Source organism: Leucoraja erinacea, chromosome 7, assembly GCF_028641065.1.
Source record: "Leucoraja erinacea ecotype New England chromosome 7, Leri_hhj_1, whole genome shotgun sequence".
NCBI classification, from domain to species: Eukaryota; Metazoa; Chordata; class Chondrichthyes; order Rajiformes; family Rajidae; genus Leucoraja; species Leucoraja erinaceus.
The window spans coordinates 34619842-34646205 of NC_073383.1; the positions used below are offsets into that span (position 1 = coordinate 34619842).

The 26364-nt window shown below is 41.6% G+C and overlaps 1 protein-coding gene across 4 annotated transcripts in view; it reads right to left on the reverse strand.

Moving 5' to 3' along the window:
* Window positions 1–2183: 2183 nt before the first annotated feature.
* The window catches only part of LOC129698874 (protein FAM117B-like), a 79992-nt gene continuing 55811 nt past the window's right edge, over window positions 2184–26364 (reverse strand). For 3 of the 4 annotated variants that reach the window (XM_055638241.1, XM_055638240.1, XM_055638239.1), the window contains 3 exons: window positions 13309–13531; window positions 7955–8075; window positions 2184–3896 (listed from right to left, as the gene is read on the reverse strand). In XM_055638241.1, coding sequence (XP_055494216.1) covers window positions 3587–3896; window positions 7955–8075; window positions 13309–13531 — 654 coding nt within the window. In that variant the 3' untranslated portion in view covers window positions 2184–3586. The remainder of the gene's footprint in view (window positions 3897–7954; window positions 8076–13308; window positions 13532–26364) is intronic. The other variant, XR_008723741.1, reaches the window with a different exon arrangement.

Sequence of the window (26364 nt, forward strand, 5' to 3'; positions counted from 1 at the left end):
ATTCATAAAGTATTCAGACCCCTTCACTTTTTCCACATTTTGTTACGTTACTCTACCATAAAGGCCTGATTGGTGGAGTGCTGCAGATATAGTTGTCCTTCTGGACGTTTCTCCCATCTCCACAGAGGAACTCTGGAGCTCTGTCAGTGACCATCGGGTTCTTGGTCACTTCCCTGACCAAGGCCCTTCTCCCCTGATTGCTCAGTTTGGCCAGGCGGCCAGCTCTATCAAAAATCCTGGTGGTTCCAAAGTTCTTCTATTTAAGAATGACGGAGGCCACTGTGCTCTTTGGGACCCGCAATGATGCAGAAATTGTTTTATATCCTTCCCCAGATGTGTCTGGACACAATCCTGTCTCGGAGGTCTACGACCAATTCCTTCATCATCATGGCTTGGTTTTTGCTCTGACATGCACTGTCAACTGTGGGACCTTATATAGACAGGTGTGTGCCTTTCCAAATCATGTACAATCAATTTAATTTTCCACTTGTGGACTCCAATCAAGTTGTAGAAACATCTCGAGGACAATCAATGGAAACACGATGCACTGAAGCTCAATTTTGAATGTCATTGCAAAGGATCTGAATACTTATGTAAATGTGATATTTCAGTTATTTCTTTTTAATCACTTTGCAAAAAATTTTAAACACCTGTTTTTGCTTATATATTAAGAGCTATGTGTGTAGATTGATGATAAAAAAAAAAATTTTTTAATCCATTTTAGAATAACAAAATGCAAGGTAACAAAATGTGGACAAAGTGAAGGGGTCTGAATACTTTCTGAATGCACTGTAGGTCTTCAGAGGATGAAGATCATTTAATTGTAGATCTGCAAGAGACCAAATGTTATGTCCAAGTGACAACTTCTAAGCTTTTGCTTAATTACACAGCCTGAAGACGAGTTAACACAGTATTTTTAACACAGGTCTCGATTTAGGGAATCCATCTATGGGAATTAGTGTTACTGGAGAACATGAGGAAGGTTGTACTCGCTAGAATTTAGAAGATTGAGGGGGGATCTTATAGAAACTTACAAAATTCTTAGGGGGTTGGAGGAAGATTGTTCCCAATGTTGGGGAAGTCCAGGACAAGGGGTCAAAATTTAAGGATAAAGGGGAAATCCTTTAGGACCGAGATGAGAAAAAAAATATTCACACAGAGTCTGAATTTGGAACTCTCTGCCACAGAAGGTAGTTGAGGCCAGTTCATTAGCTATATTTAAGAGGGAGTTATATGTGGCCTTTGTGGCTAAAGGGATCAGGATACTGAGTTGGATGATCAGCCATGATTATATTGAATGGCGGTGCAGGCTCGAAGGACCGAATGGCCTACTCCTGCACCTATTTTCTATGTTTCTATGTTACCCCAGGGCTGCCATTATTATGTAGATTGATCGTTTACCATATTTGCAAGAACTGTTAATGGACATTTGATGTGAGCAAGAGCTACTCTTACAAAGTATTATTTTAATGCTTTATGATTGGAATATTTATGCAAATACATGGACACTTTGAAGCTAGTGTTGCTTCCATGGAGTGAATATTTGCCACTCTTTAGATGGCACGAATCTTACACCTGCACACAACCATTGATTATAACGCGCAGTCCTTGTCCTGTTTCCATAACAGAAGTTACTATTTGCTTGTCATAAGTAGCAATGCTTACATTGCCTTTGGGATTGGAAAGGGGCAGTCCAAGGCTTTCTGCTAAGTGATGCATCAACACAACTCAATCCTTGAAAACCAGACCAATCTTAACGGGTGACTATAGAGCCTATACTAACTAATACCAGCACTTTGAGACATTGTTCTTTATATTCCCATCATCTGAAATTATGATGTGGACTTTACAACTCTACACACAAGAATTCTAATACATTGACAAAAGATTGACAGCGATCGATAGTGCTAATTTACACCCTTATGTATAGGTAGGCAAATGTCTTTTGTCAGACTTTATCTAAATTTCCAAACCTAATAAATACTACAGTTGAATGAAATGAGGCTGTTGAAAATTGGAGTGTGTCCTGATACTTCAGATGTTAGCTGGTCTGGCCTCAATGATATTTTCTCTTGCTGGCAAAAGTGTCAACCTAAATAATCTACATTACTGAGTCACAATACTAAAATCATCCTAATAAAAAGCTAATAATTATTTATCATTATTGATAAGAACTTGCAGCATTTGTGGCCAAAGTTTTTACATTCTTTAATCTTTAAGTACTACTGGCAATTTCAACACAACAGTACAAAAATTGTATAATTTGTTGAATGAATAATGCAATGGTCACTATTACCACTGTTTCAAGGATATTGAATATTTAAAATACAAGGAGATAACCTTTATTCTCCAAGGAAATACATTTTCCACATGGAAAAGCAGTAAAGGCTCATCGGGTATTCCAAAGATGAACAATTCATTTTAAAATACTACGAGTGTTTGTTCCAAGTCAAAGGCTCCTATAAAAACACCCTTTAAATATCCAACATGAAGAGTTAAAACTCTGGACACCATATCCAAAATATAAGCTTCCAGTGCATCTTCAGAAGAGATGAAATCCAACCGTTTCTAACCGAAGCAAGAACATTATCAAAGGGCTGATTATAAATCTACCTGTGTAGGAAAGAACTGCAGATGCTGGTTTAAATCAAAGGTAGACACAAAATGCTGGAGTAATTCAACGGGACGGCAGCATCTCTGGAGGAAAGGAATGGGTGACATTTTGGGTCGAGACGCTTCTTCAGACTCACCCATTCCTTCTCTCCAGAGATGCTGCCTGTCCCGTTGAGTAACTCCAGCATTTTGTGTCTATCCTAAATATCTACCTGGTGCCATACTGTTTCAAAACACAGTTTGCAATGGTGTGATCATAATAGTCCATCAATAACAACGAGACAGCAAAGTGCCTTCACATTGTTTCACTCACTATCCCACTATGACTTCCACACTAATAATAACCGCAAACAGCAATTTGCCATTATCTGGGAAATTTTTAGTATTGGTCGTGTCTTCTCATGTGAAAGTGACCAGTGATATAGTAAATATACAATAGCACAAATGAAACAAGGAACATTTCCTGAGAACCAAACTACTGTTGCACTAGTGTAAAGCTGGCTTCCATTTGCCTTTGATTAACTTGGAAATGTTAACTTTATATATAATATATATAATCTTTATTTAAATGTAAACAGAACAGGAACCGTAAAAAGATAAGGCTCCGCAGAGGAAGGGAAAAATAGTGACAGCTATGGTCCTTTCAAGTAACATTTTGCCCAATCACCTTGAAGTTTGTGCCCTTCCGCAGATTTTGTCTTTAGTCCTTGTGCCCATGGGGGGGGGGGGGGGGGGGAATACTTCACACTAAAAAAATGTCAAACATCATGCACCTAACAAAATCATCCCCCATTGTGAAAAGGTCTAGAGGAAGGCATTTCCTTAAAAGTTGCTGTTGGGTTTGATTGGACCCCGTGACCCACTCTCCCACCACCCACCTTTTGCCTGTACCCTGGGGCCGAAAACCTTATTGCCAAGTTGCAGATATGTGACGCTGTGGTAGGTTTCTCCAATGAAGGCCTGCTTCACTGGGTTATTTCTCCAACTCTTCTGTCTGTGCTGAATGCTGGTGTACTGAAGACTGCAGGAGGCCCATGCAGGTGCCTCTTGAAATTCTATCTTGTTCCATGTGCGTTGGCAGAGGCTGTGCCAGAGATACTGTCGGTAAGACTGCTGCTGGGACTATGAGGCCGTAGTTGGAGTTCTTCAGTGTTAGATCTTGCGTAGGTAGTAGTGGCTTTAGGATACTGACCAGACAGAATGCAGAGCCACTTTTCGGTATAAAGTTCACCTTGTTTTTATCTGGACAGAAGAACTGAGGAATTTCATGCAGCTGCTTTGGTCTGAAATCAAGAAAATGCAGCATTAGGCAAAAAAGGTTTTTAAGAAAAAATACAGTCTGTCTTTGTTAATCAATAAGCAACCTGCTTCCAGTCTTGCTCACAAGCTTCAATATGCCAGTCTCGTTTCAGTAAGGTGAGCTTCAACCAAATCATTGTATACCAAATGTGTATTGTTGAGATTTCTGTGTAATAGAGGGACAATAAATGTAACCACACAACAGGATATTTCAGAAGAAAGTTACATTCTTGATTATTTACTTTTCCTCAAACCAGCAGTAATACTGATGTGTTTTGTATATATTTGCTATATCGCAACATAATACTTCTAAATAACTTTGTTAGCTGTAAACAGAGTATAGCACCAAAGCTCTAATAATGTAGTTCAGCATTGGCTCATTGACAAAAGGATCTATCCAATCTGCCCAATTAGCAACCAAGCAGATGACTATAAACTAATGCAAGGAATCAATGAAAATGATATTAAGTATCAATTACCACCAAGATGCGCATTAATACTCAAATTGGCCAGGAGCATTTTATTCTGGGTCTCATTACATTATTAATTTAAATACAGACAATTAAGCTAAATTCCAGAGTAAACAGTGGCAACTCTTGATTTCTAAATACTTGCATAAGCAATGAAATGAGAATCAATGGCATGAGCTGGAGTCATGGCATACAACAGTGGCTGGGAGGCTTTCTCAAACCTAGGACAATGCTGCAGGACTTCCTTGAGCTAGTATTCTAGGGTCAAACATCTTGACGCTTTGTCTACAAACTCCCCTTCATAAAGTCAATATGGTTTGTTAATATTTGCTCCATTCTCAGTTCCACAGTATTAAACAGTGTACAGTAAGACCCGGGCAACATTCAGCCTGATTGATACTGCCATGTATCATAGAATCAAAGAGCCATATAACACAGAAACAGGCCTCATGGCCCAACTCGTACTTGCCGACCAAGATGTTCCATCTAAGTTAGTCCCATTTGCCCGCATTTGGCTCATATCCCTCTAAACTTTCCTATCCATGTACCTGTCCAAGTATCTCTAAATGGTGTTACAGCACCTGCCTCAATATTCTCCTCTGGCAAACCGAGTGTGAAAAAGTGCCATCTCCACAGCCACCTCTTGTTGAGCCAAGGGATGCAGGCTTTTAGAATCAAGAGATGTAGCTGTTCAACACATTTTGTACTTCATTGCAAAGGGGCTGGAGTTGAAAAATAGATTTTGCTGCAATCATATATGGTGTTGGTGAAACCTCAACTGGATAAGGAATATAATTTTGATCCCGGTACCTATAAAAAGATATAGTAATAAAAATATATAATAAAAAAAAGGCAGTACCAACAAGATTCACAGGGCTAATTCCTGGGATATGAAACATGGAACAGCAGATGCTGGTTTACAAAAAAATAAATAATGAGCTGGAGTAACCCAGCGGGTCAGACAGCATCTCTGGAGAACATGGATAGATGACGTTTCAGTTCAGGGCGGGTTAGAAACATAGAAAATAGGTGCAGGAAGAGGCCATTTGGCCCTTCGAGCCAGCACTGCCATTCAGTATGACCATGGCAGATCATCTCCAATCAGTAACCCGTGCCTGCCTTCTCCCTATTTCCCTTGATTCCGCTAGCTCCATGAGCTCTATCTAACTCTTTTTGAAATCCATCCAGTGAATTGGCCTCTCCTGCCTTCTGTGGCAGAGAATTCCACTAATTCACAACTCTCAGGGTGAAGAAGTTTTTTTCTCATCTAAATGGCCTCCCCTTTATTCTTAGACTGTGGCCCCTGGTTCTGGACTTCCCCAGCATTGGGAAAGCAGTGACAGGATCAGGCAATTGTTTACGAAAGAACTGCAGTTGCTGGAAAAATGAAAGGTAGACAAAAATGCTGGAGAAACTCAGCGGGTGAGGCAGCATCTATGGAGCGAAGGAATAGATGGCGTTTCGGGTCGAGACCCTTCTTCAGAAAGGATCGGCCAAAGTCAGCATGGATTTATGAAGGGTAAATCATGCTTGATTAATCTTCTGGAATTTTTTGAGGATGTAACAAGTAGAATGGATAAGGGAGAGCCAGTGGATGTGGTGTATTTCGGTATAAAGTTCACCTTGTTTTTATGTGGACAGAAGAACTGAGGAATTTCATGCAGCTGCTTTGGTCAAAAAGCCTTTGACAATGTCCCACACACGAGATTAACGTGTAAAATTAGAGCACATGGTATTGGGGGTAGGGTATTGACATGGATAGAGAACTGGTTGGCAGACAGGAAGCAAAGAGTAGGAATTAATGGGTCCTTTTCAGAATGGCAGGCAGTGACTAGTGGGGTGCCGCAAGGCTCTGTGCTGGGACCCCAGTTATTTACAATATATATTAACGATTTAGACGAGGGAATTAAAAGGAACATATCCAAGTTTATGGATGACACAAAGCTGGGTGGCAGAGTGATCTACGATGAGAATGCTATGAGGCTGCTGGGTGACTTGGATAGGTTGCGTAAGTGGGCAGATGCATGGTAGATGCAGTATAATGTGGATAAATGTGAGATTATCTACTTTGGTGGCAAGAAGGGGAAGGCAGATTATTATCTGAATGGTGTCAGATTAGAAAAAAGGGGATGTGTAACGAGACCTGGGTGTCCTTGTACATCAGTCACTGAAAATGAGCATGCATGTACAGCAGTCAGTGAAGAAAGCTAATGGCATGTTGGCCTTCATTGTGAGAGGATTTGAGTTTAGGAGCAAGGAGGTCCCACTGTGGTTGTACAGGGCCCTGGTGCGACCACACCACAAACTAATTTGAGGAAAACATTCCTACTATTGAGGGAGTGCAGCGTAGGTTCACCAGGTTAATTCCCAGGATGGCGGGACTGACATTTGATGAAATAAAGGGTCGACTGGGCTTCACTGGAATTTAGAAGGATGAGAGGATTCTTATAGAAACATATAACATTCTTAAGGGATTGGACAGACTAGGTGCAGGAAAAATGTTCCCGATGTTGGGGGAGTCGTTGTGAATCTGTGGAATTCTCTGCCACAGAAGGCAGTGAGACCAAGTTAGCTCTTAGGGCTAGGGAACAAGGGATATGGTGAAAAAGCAGGAACGGGGTACTGATTTGGGATGATCAGCCATGATCATATTGAACGGCGGTGCTGGCTTGAAGGGTCGAATGGCCTACTCCTGCACCTGTTTTCTAAGTTTCACCCATCTTGTCTTGTCATATTGGAAGAAAGGTTATGACTTTCTATCCTATCTTATGCTCTTATAACTTTATATACTTCTATCAGATCTTCCAACCTCCGACATTCCAGAGAAATCAATCGAAGTCTGTCCAACCGCTCCTTATAGCTAATACCGTCTAATGCAGGCATCATTCTGGTAAACCTCCTCTGCATCATTTACATCCTTCCTGTATTGGGGCGATCAGAACTCCACACAATACTCCAAATGCAGCCTGACCAATGACCCGTGAAGTTGTTTCATGGCTTCCTGTGTCTTATACGCAATGCCTCAACAATTTACATTCTAATGTCATCTTGGATTACATCTGTGACATTCTCCTTAATCAGTAAAGCAATTGCTCTTCCTCTTTTACCCACATCTATATTTCACCTATAACATATGTATCCTGGAACATTAAGCTACCAGTCCTGTCATGCCTCTTGCATTAAAATAAATGCAACTTATTCCAACAGTCGCTTCTTGCTCTCTGCCATGCTCCTGCCTGGTCTGCGTCGACCAGCGATCCCCACTCATTTACACTATCCTACACCCACTAGGGACAATTTTTACATTTACCAAGCCAATTAACCTACAAACCTGTACATCTTTGGAGTGTGGGAGGAAACCGAAGATCTCGGGAGAAAACCCACGCAGGTCACGGTGAAAACGTATAAACTCTGTACAGACAGCACCCGTCGTCAGGATCAAACCCGGGTCTCTGGCTGCATTTGCTGTAAGGCAGCAACTCTACCGCTGTGCCACCGTGACCGCCCTGTGTTCTGTTCTTTGTACGATGTGTTCTAATTAGTTTAGACAGTACCTGTGGAAAGATACTTACGAAGTTTCCTCAAAGGCTTTTACTCTCTCACATCCTTCAGGTGGCTCTCGTTTGAAGTTGTAACTGTTGTTTGGTTTTGGAGAAGAGGCATATTTGGGTAGTGGAGAATTAGTACCACTTTCTGTAACAGGACAAAAAACAATATTCAACATTTATGCAAGGCTATTGTTGACAGAAAACCCAAAAACAGTTTATCCAAAAAGACACACAAACAGGCCATTCAATCCTTGACAATCTATCCAAATACAATATTCTCGCATTCTCCCCAAAGCCCTTGGGACCTCTTGCAGCTGGTAAATCACCATCTTACTTATATGCTGAAAGTTTACCACTTGCATTGATAGCAAATTTCAAAGGTTCACTTCTCCAAGTGAAAATACTCATCTCCATCCTAAAGTTCTTATCCTGTATCCTGAGATTTGACTGCACATTCCAGATCTCCTAAACAAGCATATTTCTCATTCTTTAAGGTGAGAGGGGAAAGATTTCATAGGAACCGGGCAACTTTTTCCACACAGAGGGTGACGGGTATATGGAACGAGCTGCCAGAGGAGGTAGTTGAGGCAGGTACTATAACAACATTTAAAAAACATTGAAGGTAGACTAAAAAAGTGCTGGAGAAACTCAGCAGGGTGCAGCAGCATCTATGGGAGCGAAGGAAATAGGCAACGTTTCGGGCCGAAACCCTTCTTCAGACATTTGGGCAACTTTTTCCACACAGAGGGCGGTGGCGGGTATATGGAACGAGCTGCCAGAGGAGGTAGTTGAGGCAGGTACTATAACAACATTTAAAAAACATTAAAGGTAGACAAAAGTGCTGGAGAAACTCAGCGGGTGCAGCAGCATCTATGGAGCGGAGGAAATAGGCAATGTTTTGGGCCGAAACCCTTCTTCAGACATTGGACAGGAACATGGATAGGAAGGGTTTAGAGGGATATGGGCCAACCGCAGGCAGGTGGGACTAGCATATATGGGGTATCTTGGTTGGCATGGGCAAGTTGGGCTGAAGGGCCTATTTCCTTGCTGTATGACTATGACTCTAATGAAGACCAACATTCTATTTGTGTTAACTATTTGCTGCACATAGATATTTGTTTTCAGTGATGAGTGCACAAGGACACCCAGATCCATTGTAACATCAACATTTCCCAATTTCTCATCACTTAAATAATAGATTGCCTTTCTGATTTTCCTATCAATGTGGAAAACTTTACATTAATCCCCAAAATGCTGTTCTTTTACATCTGTGGTAGACATATTTTTCAGGTACAGCAGTTGTGCATTTAGAGGAGCACCTGGCCTAATATCTAACTACGATAGGAATTCAAGAAACAGGAATAGGACCTTCAGCTAATGAGCCCAACCTGACTTTCAGTAAGATTCAGCTGATCTTCTACCTTATCACACTATTCCATCTTCTGAAAATAATAATGCACCCCAATTAGTCGATCTTCATAAACATATAGTCGTTTACAGAAGAGCTGCTTCTCCATTTTGTCCTGAAAACAAGCTGAGGAACATGGTGAAGGAAGCTAATAAAACTCATTGCATTTCATCAACAACCAAAAGTATAGAGTAACAGTCAAAGCAAATTCTAGTTAGTGGTGAAGAAGTGTCTTGATAAGGATTGGCTACCAGACCTGTTAAACAGAAGACCTTTCTGCCTATTTTCTCAGGACTCCTCGGAGCTATAGTCATTTGAATAAATATGTTGTCACCACAATAGGTTGGCCATCTGTGGTGCAATTACAAACTGCTTAACAACCTTAGCTATTTCAAACAATATACAAGGGAAAAGACAATAGGTGCCCATTGTATCAGCTTGAACTGATGGTTTACAGCTCTCTGCTCAAGGGCTTGTCTCGCCTTAATTTATATTGATGCCTGCACTTCTGGCCTTTCTTTTTAAACCTGTGAAAACTCGCCATTTTCAAGCAAAGCACTTCAACCTAATGATCCCAAAGTTTATTCCAGGGAACCAGAGCTTGCGGTTGGTGAGAGGTGAAAGGGAGGGTGATGGAGGATAAAAGTGAAAGAGAAAAGATGGAATTATTGGTTACTTGACAAATGGGATAGTAAACAAACACATGAAAAATATCTTAAAAAATGAGTAGAATACTTTATACAACACAAGGTTAACAGGGCAGGGAGAAATCTGAAGTTCATGATAGGATATAGGCTGACATTGCACAAGAATATTTCAGAGTAAAAAAAGATAAAATAGTTATAACTGTACTTTTCATTTGAGGATAACAGGAGAAAAAAAAAAGAACTAACCCATGCCCCAGATCCAAATAGTGAATATTTTTATCTTTCAAAAAGCTTCAAAAATAGGAATTTTGGAAAAATAGAAAAACATCTTTAAATTATGCAGGAAACTACCCTTACATTAATACATTTCATCCCAGATATTCTCAGTAAGCAGTATCGCTTGGCAGTCTTTTTAAGGGTCAAGAAACTTCCCACGTGAAGGATGGAAAATAATAGCGCATAAGTGTTTAATGCTGATAAGTGTGAGGTGCTACATCCTGTCAGGACAAATCAAAATAGGACGTACATGGTAAATGGTAGTGAATTGAGGAATGCAGTTGAACAGAGGGATCTAGGAATAACTGCATAGTTCCCTGAAGTTGGAATCTCATGTAGATCATAGAAACATAGAAATTAGGTGAAGGAGTAGGCCATTCGGCCCTCGAGCCTGCACCGCCATTCAATATGATCATGGCTGATCATCCAACTCAGTATCCCGTACCTGCCTTCTCTCCATACCCCCTGATCCCCTTGGCCACATCTAACTCCCGTGGTAATCGGGTGGTAAAGAAAGCTTTTGGTGTGCTGGCCTTTATACATCAGAGCATTGAGTATAGAAGTTGGGATGTAATGTTAAAATTGTACAAGGCATTGGTGAGGCCAATTCTGGAGTATAGTGTACAGTTTTGGTCACCAAATTATATGAAAGATGTCAACAAAATAGAGAGAGTACAGAGGAGATTTACTAGAATGTTGCCTGGGTTTCAACAACTAAGATACAGAGAAAGGTTGAACAAGTTAGGTCTTTATTCTTTGGAGCGCAGAAGGTTAAGGGGGGGACGATAGAGGTCTTTAAAATGATGAGTTGACGTGGATAAGCTTTTTCCATTGAGAGTAGGGAAGATTCAAACAAGAGGACATGATTTGAGAATTAAGGGACAGAGGTTTAGGGGTAACATGAGGGGGAACATCTTTATTCAGAGAGTGGTAGCTGTGTGGAATGAGCTCCCAGTGGAAGTGGTGGAGGCAGGTTTGATTTTATCATTTAAAAATAAATGAGATAGGTATATGGACGGGAAAGGAATGGAGGGTTATGGTCTGAGTGCAGGTAGATGGGACTAGGTGAGAATACGTGTTCGGCACGGACTAGAAGGGCCGAGATGGCCTGTTTCCATGCTGTAATCGGTAAATGGTTATATGGTTATAAGAGTCACAGTGTAGAAACAGACCATTCTCGGTCCAACTTGCCCACGCCAAAATGCCTCATCTGCACTAGTCCCACCTGTCAGCGCTTGCCGCATAATCCTCTAAACCTATCCTATCCATGTACCTGTCCAAATGTTTCTTAAACATTATGAAAGCACCTGTGTGGGAAAGAACTGCAGATGCTGGTTTAAACGGAAGATAAGACACAAAATGCTGGAGTAACTCAGCGTTACAGGCAGCATTTCGGGAGAGAAGGAATGGGTGACGTTTTGGGTCAAGAAGGCACTTGTCTCAACTACCTCCTCCGGCAGCTCGTTTCATATAATGGATCAACCTGATCCCCCGGTTGCTGGACAGTAATTCTCATTCCTACACACACCTTTCTGTCCTCGGTCTCCTCCATTGCCAGAGTGAGGCTAAACGCAAATTGGAGGAACAGCATCTCATATTTCACTTGGGTAGCTTACAGCCCAGTAGTATGAATATTGATTTCTCTCACCAGGTAATCCTGGCATTCCCTCTCTCTCTATCCCTCCCCCACCCAAGTTGCACTAGCATCTCATTTTCACCCTACAAACAGCGTGTTTCCTCTATCATCGTTACTTTTTTGCATAACTTTCATTCATTGTTCTTTATCTCTCCATATCACTGTCTATATCTCTTGTTTCCTTTATCCCTAACCAGTCTGAGGAAACGTCACCCATTCCTTCTCACCAGAGATGCTGCCTGTCCCACTGAATTACTCCAGCTTTTTGTGTCTTTCTACACTCAATACTCTGACTGATGATGGCCAATGTGCCGAAAGCCTTCTCGACCACCTGTCATATCTGTGATGCTAACTATTATAGCTGTACAAACAAAACCTTTCCCAATAGTATCAGCCTTCTTTGAATATAGCATGGAGGACAGCAATTGAGAAAATGGAATCTTTGTCCAATGGGATATTGATTCAATCTCAATAAATCTCCTTCACCAGCACATAGAAAGCATCCCATCGGATGCTGCACAACTTGGTTTGGCAAGCTCTGTTAAGACCACAAGCTCTACTCAATAACCAAAAATGTGTAGCCTCCTTTTGCTCTAGTATTTTATTTAATTCACATGTTTAATCAATAATGTTTTATTATTAATGTTTAATGTTTTATGTGTCATTCCTAACTGTCACTTTATGTCATGTTGTCACTTGCGGGTAGAGCACCAAGGCAAATTCCTTGTATGTGAATACTTGACCCATAAACATATTCAACACAAGAAATTGCAGAGAGATATGGATGCAGCGCAGTCTAACATACCAAACAGTTACCCCGTCCACAGTGTCTCAATCTGTACTCCATGCTGCCTTGGGAAAGCAGCCAACATAATCAAGGGCAATTTTAATCTGTCATTTCCTCTTCCCCACTCTCCTATCCGGCAGATGCAAAAGCTTGAAAACATGTGCCACCTGATTTAGGAACAGCTTCTTCCTCGCTGTTATTAGACTATTCATCCCATCTTCTTCTTATCGAGTCCACATCACAAGTTTAGAAATTGTTCAGCCAGGGCTGAACACACGTCTCGGCATCTGCATACAATGGTGTCTGTTTTGCGCTTCTTGTGCGTGGTGGTGAAAAGATTGGTGGAAACAGGGCCGCGACAAACGCTCTTTCCTTGACCCCATTCATCCCATAAGCTAGGATGTAGCTCCCATCTCCTAACCTACCTTCTTGCAGACCTTGCACTTTTGTTTTATTTGCAATTTCTCTGGAACTTTAAAGCTATAAAGCTGTAACACTATATTCTTCACTTAGGTATTTTTTCTTTGCACTACCTGTTGTACTTATGTCTTGATTATATTCATAAACGGTATGATGTGACTAGATAACATACAACATTTTTCAGTGAAAATAATAAACCAATACCTTTCTCTCTGCTGTCTGTAAGAAGGTCATCAGTGTAGCATGGGCTTTCTCCGTTACCCTCGCTGGCTATTGCGAGGAATGTTGGTGAAACAGATTGGGATCTGCTGCTACTGGTACTGCTCCGATCCATTCCTGATGGGGTTTGAGTATCAATACTACGAGTACTGCTACTTCGCTGCTGAATGGGAAATGGAGCACGATGACCATCTGGAGTATCCTGAAGCTAGCACACAAAAAACAGGCATCAACAGTTATTCAATTCCAAATAATAAAGGTGTAATCACTCCACTGGGATTGTACTGTAGGCTGCCCCCCCCAATTGCCAAATCTTTGGGCCTCGACTAAATAGGTGTAAGGAAGATCACAAATTTATTACACAGGAACAAGGGAGAGTAAATTGGGAGCAGACAATTTGTGCAGGAAAGAACAGCAGATGCTGGTTTACATGGAAGATAGACATAAAAGGCTGGAGTAACTCAGCGGGTCAGGCAGCATCTCTGGAGAAAAGGACGAGGTGATGTTTCAGGTCGAGATCCTTCTTCAGACAGAGTCATGGAGGGGGAGAGATAAGAAAAGGTACATAGAACAAATATATGAAAGATATGCAAAAAAGCAATGATGATCAAGGAAAGGTGAAGCCTACAGTGATCCATTGTTGGGGAAGGTGATAACGAGTGATCTAAACAATGAAACTCAGCAGGACAGTGAAACTGGTACGATGACTAGGGTGCTTGATGGATGGAAATAGGGGATACAAGGATGGTTTGAAGTTAGAGAAAGTGCCTGAAGGGATCTAATGCAAGGTTACTGAAAGAGGAAGAGAGGAAATAGCAGGAACTTTTGCGAAGGTCTTTGTGTCTTCTCTAGCCACAGGCGAGGTCTCAGAGGACTGCAGTCTAGTCAATGTTGTTCCTTTGTTTAAAAACGGGAAGTAGAGAATCTCCAGGGAATTATAGGCTAATGAGCCTCACACTATGGTAGCAAAGTTAATGGAGAGAATTCTTGAGGATAGGATTTACTTCCATTTGGAAGTTAATTAGTTAATTAGGCAGTGAGCATGGCTTTGTACGTGACAAATCATGTCTTACTAACCTGATCAAGTTTTTTTTTGAAGAGGTGACAAAGGTGATCGATGACAGTGGGGTGGTACTTATTGTCTACATAGATTTTAGTAAGGCATTTCATAAAGATCCCCATGATAGGCTGGTCCAGAAGGTTAAGATGCACAGGATCAATGTTCATCCTTAAAATCCTCATGCTTAAAATGAATATAAATTCCAAATGATTGCCAAAAATGAAGGTCACCAACATGTAACAAGATTCAATGTTCATTTTGAATGCACCTTCCAGCAAAAACGACCAATCTTTAAAAACAGTGGATTTAATTCTTCGACTCCAAAGAATGAATGAACCATTACCTAAATTAATTATACAAAACTGTACAACCACAAATTTGTGTTGAACCAATTGTCAGAAGTTTACCAAATGAACTGAAATCATTCACTTGCAATTTCGCATATAAAAACCTTAAAGACGACCTGCCGGTCGCTGATGGCCTCTTGAGTCTGCTCTGCCATTCAATAAGATCATGGTTAATCCAACTTGGTCTCAACATCAGTCTCTCTCAACACCTCTCAACTCCCTTGTACACTGTCAGCATCTCACTTAGTACACAGCATGTGTTCCTAGGAATAAGCATGCATGGAATCAGTACGAAAAGGGGCTTTTGTTGCATGATATGCTCAGATGCATTACTGATACATCACTGGAAAACGGCACAAATTTCTACCCTTTGCTGTCACCGTCATAGCAATGAAATGCTGATGTTGTTGCCCTATAGTTTGGTGTGAACAGATGAAAGGCCTTATGACAGGAGCGGAATTAGGCCATTCGGCACATTGAGTCTGCTCCATTATTCGATGTGTGATCTATTTTTCGCTCTCAACCCCATTCTCCTGTCTTCTCCCCATACCCTTTACGTCCTTACTAATCAAGAATCTATCAATCTCTGTTTTAAAAATATCCACTGCCTTGGCATCCATTCCACTAAACTCCAGTGAGATAATGAAAGGCCTAGATATAGTGGATGTAGAAAGGATGTTTCCTGTAATGGGAGTGTCTAGAACCAAAAGGCACAGCCTCAGAATAAAAGGACGTATTTTTAGAATGAAAATAAAGAAGAATTTATTTTCTGAACTCCAGTGAATATAGAGGCTTCAAACGGTCCTCATACATTAACCCTATAATCCCTAGGATCATCCTTGTAAAACTCCTCTGGACTCTCTCCAAAGCCAGTACATCTTTCCTCAGATTTGGGGCCCAAAACTGATCACAATATTCCAAATGTGGCCTCACCAGCACCTTATAAAGACTCAACATAAGATCCTCGTTTTAATGTGCAGTGGCCAGCATATACAGTTTCATGCAGATTCCTGCAATGGCAGAAGGCAGTCCAAGCGGGTGTTTTCAGAGGAGTTATATACTTATGAGCATTTGGACTGCAGGACCAAGAACACAATGAACAGCTCCACTGGGAAGCTGAAAATGGGGTAGCCAAAAGTGGTTCAAATGTCATTAATATATTCAATGATTCTTCCCCAACAGTTCTCTGATGTGTAGATTTTTTTTAATGCTGTGGTGATCAGCATCAAAAGCCTGTATCTCTAATGTTCCTAATTCCAAATACCTTCAGATGCATTTCTGTATAATTTCATTGCCACAAGGAAGATAGGAAGCCCAATCCTATTTGTAAAAGCTGTGCGCTGATATAAATGTTCATAAGACTTTTACTTGTTTATCTTTTAAAATGGTTCATAGCCTGATCTGATGCAACACATATCTGTTCCTGTGCTAGTAGTTCAACAAAGAACTAAACCCCTCAGTAGCACATGTGCTTTCAGACTCACCAACACCCTTCAAAGGAAGCCGTGGTTACAAAAACTAATTAGAGTGCAGCACCTGTATTTATAGCATAGTTCAAGCACCTGATAGTTCATGTCTCTGATCTTTGCCAACCGATGGAATAGAAATTAGACACATGAACAAGGAATGAGAAGGTTAAACTTAAAGCCAATTGCATGCAACACTGACTAAATGCATAATACTTCAATACAACAAATGGCACCAATCTGATATATGCAATCTATTCCACTGATTGTCCCTCGTGACCATGGATCATTCTGCTTGCATCACTCTGTGGAATAGAGACGTGATGTTTCCTTAACTAGTAGTAAAATCTATTGAAGGCCGAAATTTAAATTTCTGTTAAATACAATTTTTTTTTGAATTGTTGCAGATCAAGCAGCAATGTTATTCACTCCCACAATCATTTGGCTAAGGGGTCTGGATGAGAATGATTTTAAATATATTTTGACTTGGAGGAACACTGGTGTCTTGTAGAAACATAACCCCCGACTGAATACGGTGGAAATTGTGCTAAAGCTTTGGAATTTCTTGCAGAGCATTCTGTAAATGTGTACTGATGGGAGAATAAGTAGATATTTAAATCAATATTCAATAAAATGTTAAAATGAGCTCCAAAGCTCTAAATTATTGGGGTGTTTTCTTGTGCCCCACACAATATTTAGCCTTTGTCAATGTTGATTAAAACATTATTTAAATGATTACCTCAACAGCACTATTTATGTTTGCTTTCTGTGCATTAGTTGGCAGTGGCATCGACTACAGTTTGATACATTTTTCATTGGCTCTGCAGTACTTTGGGAAACTTTCATGAAAGGTGCAGCAAAAATGCTTTCTTGATTAGTCAGGGATTATGGGGAGAAGGCAGGAGAATGGGGTTAGGAAGGAGACAGATCAGCCATGATTGGATGGCGGAGTAGGCTAGATGGGCCGAATGGCCTAATTTTGCTCCTATCACATAAATGCATGTCTTATGACGATGCGAATCAAACAGACCACTTTCTCCTGTATTTTCTAACTACCTTCAATGTTCTCATAGCTACACCTATTCTGTGTGAGTCTCCGGTAGGCGGCGCGGCTCTGGCCAGCAGCGGCCTCTGCAGCCTGTCCGCGTTTTTTTTTATTTTTTGTCTGTGTTTTTATGTAGTGTTTGTTATTTTATGTTGGGGTGTGTGTGTGTGGGGGTGGGGTATGAGGGGATGGGACATCTTTTTGAATCTCTCCCTGCACTGGAGACCCGACCTTTTCTCGTCGGGTCTCAGTCGTCGTTGAGGCCGCAACGAGGAGCGGCCTCCAACAGGAAGAGCCTGGGGACTCAGGTGTTGACTCACCGTTGCCGTCGCGGAGCTGGCCGAGTCCGGAGCGGTGGAGGAGCGCTGCTGCTGCTGATGCTGCCGGAGAGTCGGAGGCTGGCTCTCTACAGGTCTGTGGACACGGCAGCGGGAGCCCACGGCTCCCTGGAGGGAGACTGCTTTTCGGGGCTTCTGCGGCGGCGACTTCTCCCGCCCGAGTTGCGGGGTTGAAGAGCTCCTGGAGCGGGGCCTGACACCACTGCTCCGCGTGGCTGGAATGGCTGCGGGACTCTGCGAGCGCACACCGGGGGCTCCAACACCAAGACCCGGTGTGCGACCTCGCACCACCCGGCGTGGCTTTAATGGCCGCGGGACAATCGCCATCGCCAGCCGGGGGCTATGACTTTGACTCTGACATCGGGGGGGGGAGAGTGCAGTGGAGAGATAAGTTTATTTGGCCTTCCATCACAGCTATGTGATGGATGTTTATGTTAAATGTAATTATGTTGTGTCTGGGGTCTATTTGTGTGTAATGTATGGCTGCAGAAACGGCATTTCGTTTGGACCTCCAGGGGTCCAAATGACAATTAAATTGACTCTTGACTCTATACTCAATTGTGTGTTCTTAGCATTAGTTATGTGGTGACAGCAAGACAAGTGCTCATCTGATGCTCATCCATTGCTTAAAATGAATATGAATTCCAAATGATTGCCAAAAATGGTGGTCACCCACTCCAGTTTTAGATCAGTCAGTACTCCTGCATCTGATTCAGTTCAGTGTTGAGTCAACAATAATCCCCAAGATGTTAATGTGGTTCTCAAAGAGGGTAACAACTTTAATTGTAAGGGGAGTTGGCCATTGTCTCACACTTATAAAATATATTTATTTAATTCCTTATGAAAGATATTCCTTTTGTCTTTATCAGTCCGTCATAGAGTGTTACAGCACAGAAACAGGCTTTTCAGCCCAAATTGCCCATGCCGACCAAGATGCCCTATGTCAGAGCTGCCAAGTTTTGTCAGAGCATTTCAATATTCTAGTACCTGAAAATCAGTATTTTACTGAGGAAATCAGTATTTTTACGCGGTGCAATTTTGCTGAAAAAAATGTTTTTTATGTGCGGTCATACCCATGTAAGAGTACAAGAATGCATAACTTTGTCATCTCTTTGTATACTTCTGTTTGAACGGCTGCTTTGTAAAATACTGATTTTGAAAAAAATCAGTATTTTACAAAGCAAATCCGTACATCCATATTCTTATCGCATTTCCGTACAAAATACGGAAAACCCGTACTACTTGGCAACTCTGCTATGTACACCAGTCCCACCTCCCTGTATGTGCCCCAAATCCACCTGAAACGTTCCTATCCATCCAAATGTCTTTAAAACATTGTTATAGTACCTGCCTCAACTACCTCCTCGAGCAGCACATTCCATCTATACACCACCACATTTTTATGTATTCTTGTATGTGAACAAGATAAAGGTTGCAATGGAAAGATAATTTACTAATGGTGGAAAGGTCTTGGCTGAAGTATTAAATTAATCCTCCACAAGGTAGATCTGGCTGCTGGAATCTCAGATACTAGATGGGGTAAAAATTGATGTAGACAATTAAAACAAAACCTCAGGATGTGGTGATCAGCAACAAGGGATACCAGAAAGACTGCCTGCACTTTGTGGATAAATCCACTTGGATAGAGGTAATTAAGTACAATTCTTAGATGGAGGCAAGAACAAAGATTTGTGTGTAAATGTTCATTATTCACTTAAAATGGCAAGAAATATTGAGATTAAAAAAAACATTTTTTTGAACAGAAGACAGAAGAGTTGCTTGCTTTTTAACAAAGTTTACAAGGCAATCTGACAGAGGTAGTCATTTAAAATCATAAAGGATATGGACAGAGTGTGCAGAAGCAACTATTCCAACTGACATATAAAATAATCATAGGGAACTATTTTAATGTTACACACAGGAGTGGTAGGGTCTGGAATGTAAGGAGGATAACATGGGATTTGGTATAAAAGGGTGGTTGATAATTGCTGCTGACTTGGTGGACCAAAGACATGTGCAGTATGACTGAGAGTGGGACTAGCTGGCCCGCTCTTACATGGAGTCTGTACAGATGCGACAGGCCAAATAGCCTCCTTCCATGCTGTAAACATTTTGCGATTGAGTTGATCTGATTGCTGCCTCCAATTCAAATGTACCACAATCTAATAACTGCAGAGTTCTTTTTAAAAACATTTCATATAAAGGATAGAATGGAAACGAAGGAAGACAAATAGTTTGGAGTTATTGGGCTGAAGGCACGGAATTGTACAATTCTGCATTCAAACTTGTTTTTATCTTTAACATCAAATGCATTCCATTGGTATTTTTTTTTGGGGGGGTGGGCAATAAATGGTTTGATTATATGAGGTGGTAAGGAAGAAGGAAAAGGAGGTAGATTGGAGGTATATGTCCTGGAATTATTCACTCAAACAATACAATCTCGCTTTACAGTGGTTGAAAGATGCTCCCTAATCCATCTGCTGAAATGGGTGCCAGCAGTAAAGCTAGTTTTAGTGCTGCTTCGCTGTGCAGCTGTTTGGCTCAGTTCTGTTATTCAAACTAGTAAAGAGTATACTAGTAAAGAGAACAGGTGCGCAGGAACAAAATAAATTAATCTTTACTTGGCTGTTCTTAGCTATGACTCCACTTTTTTTTAAAAAGCAAAGCAAAAATCAAAAAATACTCGACATAATAATTGTGCAACTCCTTTGCCTTACAAATTAAACCCTGTAGGCAGCAAATACAGCCTAAATTACTTTTACAGTCTGCTGAATTTCTAAGTTGACAACTACATCTAGCCTTTTCACAAATCCTAAAATATTTCCATCCTTGAAAGTAATGTTAGGATCGAACAAACTCTTAACAAAAGCTGCTTTATTGAAAACCAACCATTATTTAACCTTTATTTGCAGCCAATTTTGCACGGTTTTCAATTTGAAGGCAAGTTTGCATTTTAATTATTTAAATCAAATGAGCTTAGTGAATTTATACAAATGCAAAACCTCTACCTAAGTCCCTTTGTATCAGATTGAATCAGTAATATTTGTGTGCAATGCTCTTGTTTACCAGTTCGAATATCTCCCAGCTCTGTAATTAAAAATGTCAACATTAGGTCTCAGACGCAAAAGGGTTATTTGTAACCCATATTTCTAACCAGGTATATTTCTAGTTTAAAAAAAGAGAATGCCACTTTGAACGTTACATATTACTCAAGTTATCATAAGAATATATTGCAACGATACCCAATTTTTTTTAGCTCCTCTTACACCATGCTAAATTCTAGAGATACAGTGTTTATTAAGTAAGTTATTCCATTTGTGTAACAAAATGTTCTTTCAATGAGAAATACATTGAAATACAGTATGACACTACGTTCTATTGAAGGATTTTTTTTCGATTTGTTTTTGAAGTTGAGCTGCAGAAGCAACAGCCCTTTACAATGAATATATGAATTCTTGCATTTCGACAATGTAAACACTTTTCTGAACTTTGTATCTTCATAAATAGCAATGGTCAAGCAATACCCCACACAATTTTACATTATGCATCATTAAAATGGGTTGCGTTGTATTGCAAAATGGAATTCTCTAATCAAAAATGTATCTGGACATATATACATCATGCCATTATATAATGGATATAACTACAATTAAATTATATGTATAAAAATAAGACCTACTATATTAAAAGATGGCACCCAGATGTGGGATGAATATCTATCTCTTGCAATTGGATATTCTGTTATTGTACTTTATACTTTACTACTTTGGACTGCATTACAATCTTGTACCATTTTGATATTTTGCACGTTGCATTTATTGTTGTCGGTACAATTACTGTAGGTATACTGCTTACCCTATGAGCATTTGTAAACAAGGAGTTTCAATTGCATACTGGTGTAAATTATAATAAATTAATCTGAATGTCAATCTAATACTGCCCATTGTAGATGCTTTTAAGGACATGACCTTATTGCTCCTAGCTTCATTTTTGTACATTTTCTTTGGCTCAAAGAATCAGCTTTTTAATGGTACCAAACATTTACAAAAGTCTAAACTTGCCCAATGAATGGTGTCGCTCGAAGGTAAAACAGCTGATTCAGTTACCAATGTGTGATCAACTTTTGTCCAACAGCTGGTGTGGTGCAAACCTGATCAAATAGATGGGCAGCAAGAATTTGGATGGAGCCAATGAGATAGGAATCTAGCTCCAGATTGCAATTCAACCATTACTATTGCAAAGTATGTTTTTGAAGGGAGAAATGGTTTCAACTATGGCAGTCAACATAGTTGAATCTCTTCGCAATATTTACTCACAAGGCTAAATATCAGCCATAGGAAGAAGAAAATGGTAAATAAAAACCAAGGACTGCAAGAAGAGTTGATACAGAACCATCAAAGTGAAAGGAATTGATTTCTGCTGCCTAACCTAAGTATTTCAAACCTTTTGTGTTTATATATCAAACTGGACCAAGTGGGACCCATTGGGTTTCGTCCCCCAACCCGGGGGGGGGGGGGGGGCGCAGCATCACAGGGGAGGGGTGGTCTCCGAACGCAATTTTTCATCCACTCACCCATAGGTCCCAATAGTCACCACTCTCTGGAGAGGGAGGGGGGGCAAGGGTAGAGTGGGAGGGGTGATAGAGGGGGGGTGGGTAGAGAGGGAGAGGCAGCAGAGAGGGAGGGGGGTTAGAGAGGGAGGGGGATAGAGAGGGAGAGGGGTAGAGAGGAAGAGGAGTAGAGAGGGAGAGGGGTAGATAGGGAGGAGGAGGTGGAGGGGGTAGAGGGAGAGGGAGGGGAGTAGAGGGGGAGGGTAGATGGAAGGGGGGATAGAGACCATATCCCATCTCCTTCCTCCTCATTTCCCTCATCCTCCTCCCCTCACTCCCATTCACTGCCCCAGGACCTTCCCAGGTCATAGAGCAGCACCAGGGCCTGGACAGCTTGAGAGCCCATTGTGATTGGCGCACTGTGAGAGGGACTCAGCTTGAGAGCCCATCGTTACCGTTGGCAACGTCCCATTGTGATGTCATTGTGGCAGTCGGCAGGCAGGTTGAGAGCCCATTGTGATTGGTGCACTGTGAGAGGCATTGTCACATCATCACTGGACGCTCTTCGAGAAAGTGGTTTTAGCTTTTTTTGAAACTTTAAATCATAAATAACTTTGGAAATATAGGTCGTAATGCGACAGGAAGATGTTTATCGCTTCGACGGGAAAAATGTGAGTAGAATATGTGAAAATGGGAAGGCTGTTGTGTAGTGTTTGGAAGAAGATAGGAAGAAACAGACCAGAGTGACACATTGCCGGCACAAAGAGTTTTAATAATATAGACTCCGAGTGTCTGTAATGTTTTGTCTTGGTAATAAAAACATTTCTCAAACACAAAATAAATATAGTTAATATTAAAGCGATATGTAACAGTTTTCTGTCATAAACATTAAGTTTTCACGTATTGATAAATGGATAATTGTGATGGGTACTGTTTTGGTCATAATAATAAGCAATATACAGGTACACAGCCTTTTATCCGAAAGCCTTGGGACCAGCCACTTCTTGGAGTTCGGAATTTTTTGGATTCCGGAATGGAAGATTTTTAGCGTAGATTAGGTAGGTAGCTCGGGCGGCTTGAAAAGTCTTGAGCGGCTGCCTCCTCCCCGGAGACCGGGGACTCATTGTAAATCATTGCTTAAACGTTAGTCAGTTAGTTTGGAGGGATTTTATGTGGTGGGGGGTGAAGGGGGAAACTTTAATTCTTAGTCCCCTACCTGGTCGGAGAGGCGGGGAGCGGGCAATGCCTTACCAGGTCGCCTAGCAGTAAGCTCCGGAGCGCTGTGGCCGCCGATTCCCAACATCGCGGAGCTGGGGATGCGGGCGTCCGGCCGCGGGCAGCGCCGGTTGGAGCTCCGACCTCGGCGAACTCTACCCCTGGGTGCGTGGCGCTCCAAATCCAGCGCGGCCCACGGCCCGCGGCCGGACACCCGCAGCCCCAGCTCCGAGATGTTTGGAGTCGGCAGCCACAGCGCTCCGGAGCGTACTGCACGGCAACCCGGTAAGGCATTGCCTGCTCCCCGCCTCTCCGACCAGGTAGGGGACTAAGAATTAAAATTTCCCCCTTCAAAACCCCCCCCCCCCCCCCCCCCCCACCCACCCCCCCCCCCCCCCCCCCCCCCCCCCCCCCCCGTTCCCCCGTTCACATAAAAGCCCTCCAAACTAACTGACTAACATTTAAGCAATGATATACAGATGTTTAAGTGTCTCCACGGTCTCCGGGGAGGAGGCAGTCGCTACAGTAGTACAAACCTGGGTTGACCGTGGGTCGTTTCGGGTCAAGTTTGGCGCCAAACGCGAGCTTTGGTGTGCAGACGACATCCTGGAAAAAATGTCCGGTTTTCGGTTTCCGGAACTCCGGATAAAAGGTTGTGCACCTGTATATTACTATTGATGCATCTATTTAATATAGTTAAACTAATGCTTGAGGTTACCACTCTAATCTTAGCAAATGTGGAAATAGAAATGGAGTAAGTCATAGAAAGAAAGTTGTTAGTTTTTAAATGTAAAAGTATTGTCCATGGTGAATGAGTTCACCATTGGAAAATAGGGAAGAAACACTAAATTAAATATCAAGAGTTTAACCAGCATCAATTCTAAACTCGTTAATCTAGAGATATGTCTTTCAAAATGAGCACATACACATATGTATACGACAAGAACAGATATAATGAACTGAAAGATAGCAGGTCGTTTTTGTATTCTATAACATGATTATGGGACTGTTTCTAATATTTTAAAACTATATGATAATTACACAAACAAAGTCAAAGCTTCAATGCTGTTATGATGATTTGAGTAGAATCTTGTCAAACCTCAGAATAACGATGGGAAGAATGAACACAGTATCGATTTTATTTCACCCTGGGAAAAGAGTGGTGCTTGACAAATCTGAAATTTCCCAGCATGGCTCTTTCGCTCTGAAGCAATGAGGAATGAACTTCAATGTTTCAGTTATGATAATTAAAATATTTAAAGAAACCCAAGCCAAAGAGAAAAGATTCCTTTGTCATGATCCAATTTACATAACAAAAGTCCTGCACTTTCCTAAATGGCCTCAAGACTTTGTTTTGGCACAATAGATAGGGTAGATAGTGTGGTAAAGAAGGCTTTTGATACATTGGACTTTATCCGTCAAGGTATTGTGTATAGAGGTTGGGATCCCTCACCTGAGACTCCTCTATGTCCCGTAGTTCAGCACTTGCTCCACCCCCCCCCCCGGACCGAACAAGGATAGAGTTCTCCTGGTCCTTACCTGTCACCTCACTAGACTTCACATCCAACACATCATCCCACCACTAGTCACATCTTCCCATTTTCTCCTTTTTCCGCTTTCCTCAGAGACCGCTCCCTTTGCAATTCCTTGGTTCAGTCATCCTTTCCCACTAAAACCACCCCTCCGCAAGTATTTACCCCTGCAACTGCAAGAGATGTAACACCCATCTCTCACTTCCATCCAGGGGCCCCAGCAGTTCTTCCAGGTGAGAGAGGTTCACCTTCGCCTCCTTTAACCTCATCTACTACATCCGGAATACTGATATGGCCTCCTGTACATCCACGAGAGCAAGCATAGACCTGGTGACTGTTTCTGTCCTGGGCCTCATCTATTGCCAGAGTGAGGTCACACACAAATTGGAGGAACTCATATTCCGATATATCCCAACGGTATAAACATTAAATTATCTCATTTTAGGTAACCTCTCACAACCCTTCCCTCTTCCTCCTCCTTCCCCTTTTCCCCACATCCCCTCATCTTTGCCCGCTTCCTTGTGCCCCACCTAGACTCACACCAATTTCCACTCTCCACCTTCATCTCCACCTACTCCAGCTTCACCTCTGACTTCACAATTTGCATATCTTCAATCCTTGTGTTTCACAGCTAGTTTCAACTCTGGACTTTGTCCAACCATCTGCATATCAACCCACCCGACTCCCCCCCCTCAGCTTTGTTCACCTATTACCAGCCAGGCTTTGACTAGCCCCTCTATTTTTCTTGCTTTCAGTTTCTGTTTAATTTATTGTCACGTGCACAAGCTTTTGTTTCCCTTCTATCTTCCCCTTCCCTTACAATCAGTCTGAAAAAAGTTCCTGGCCCGAAACATCACATGTCCATGTTCTTCAGGGATGCTGCCTGACCCACTGAGTTACTTCAGCATTTTGCTTCTTTTTATTTGTAAACTAGCATCTGCAGTTCCTTATTTCTACTCTATAGAAGTTAGGACGTTGTGTTACATTGTCCACTATGTTGGTGAGGCTGCATTTGGAGTATGGTGTTCATTTTTGAGTTCACTGCTATAGGAAGGATGCTATTAAGCTGAATAGAGTGCAGAGAAGATTTACAAGGATGTGGCCAGGACTCAAAGATCTGAGCTATGGGGAGAGATTGAGCAAATGGTGTAGAATGGTGTGGGGCAATCTTATACGGGTGTATAAAATCATGACGGGAATTGAAAGGGGAAATATACAAAGTATTTTAACAAGGGTAGGGGGATCAAGCAATATAGGACATAGGTTTAAGGTGAGAGGTGAATGTGTAATAGCAACCCCAGGGGCAACTTTTTGACTCAGTGAATGGTGGGTATATGGAGCGAGCCGCTAGAAGAGGTAGAGAAGCAGATACAATAACAACATGTAAAATACACTTGCATAGGTACATGGATAGGAAAGGTTTAGAGGGATATGGGCCAAATGAAGGCAAATGGGACTTTCTTAGATGGGGCATCTTGGTCGGGTGGAC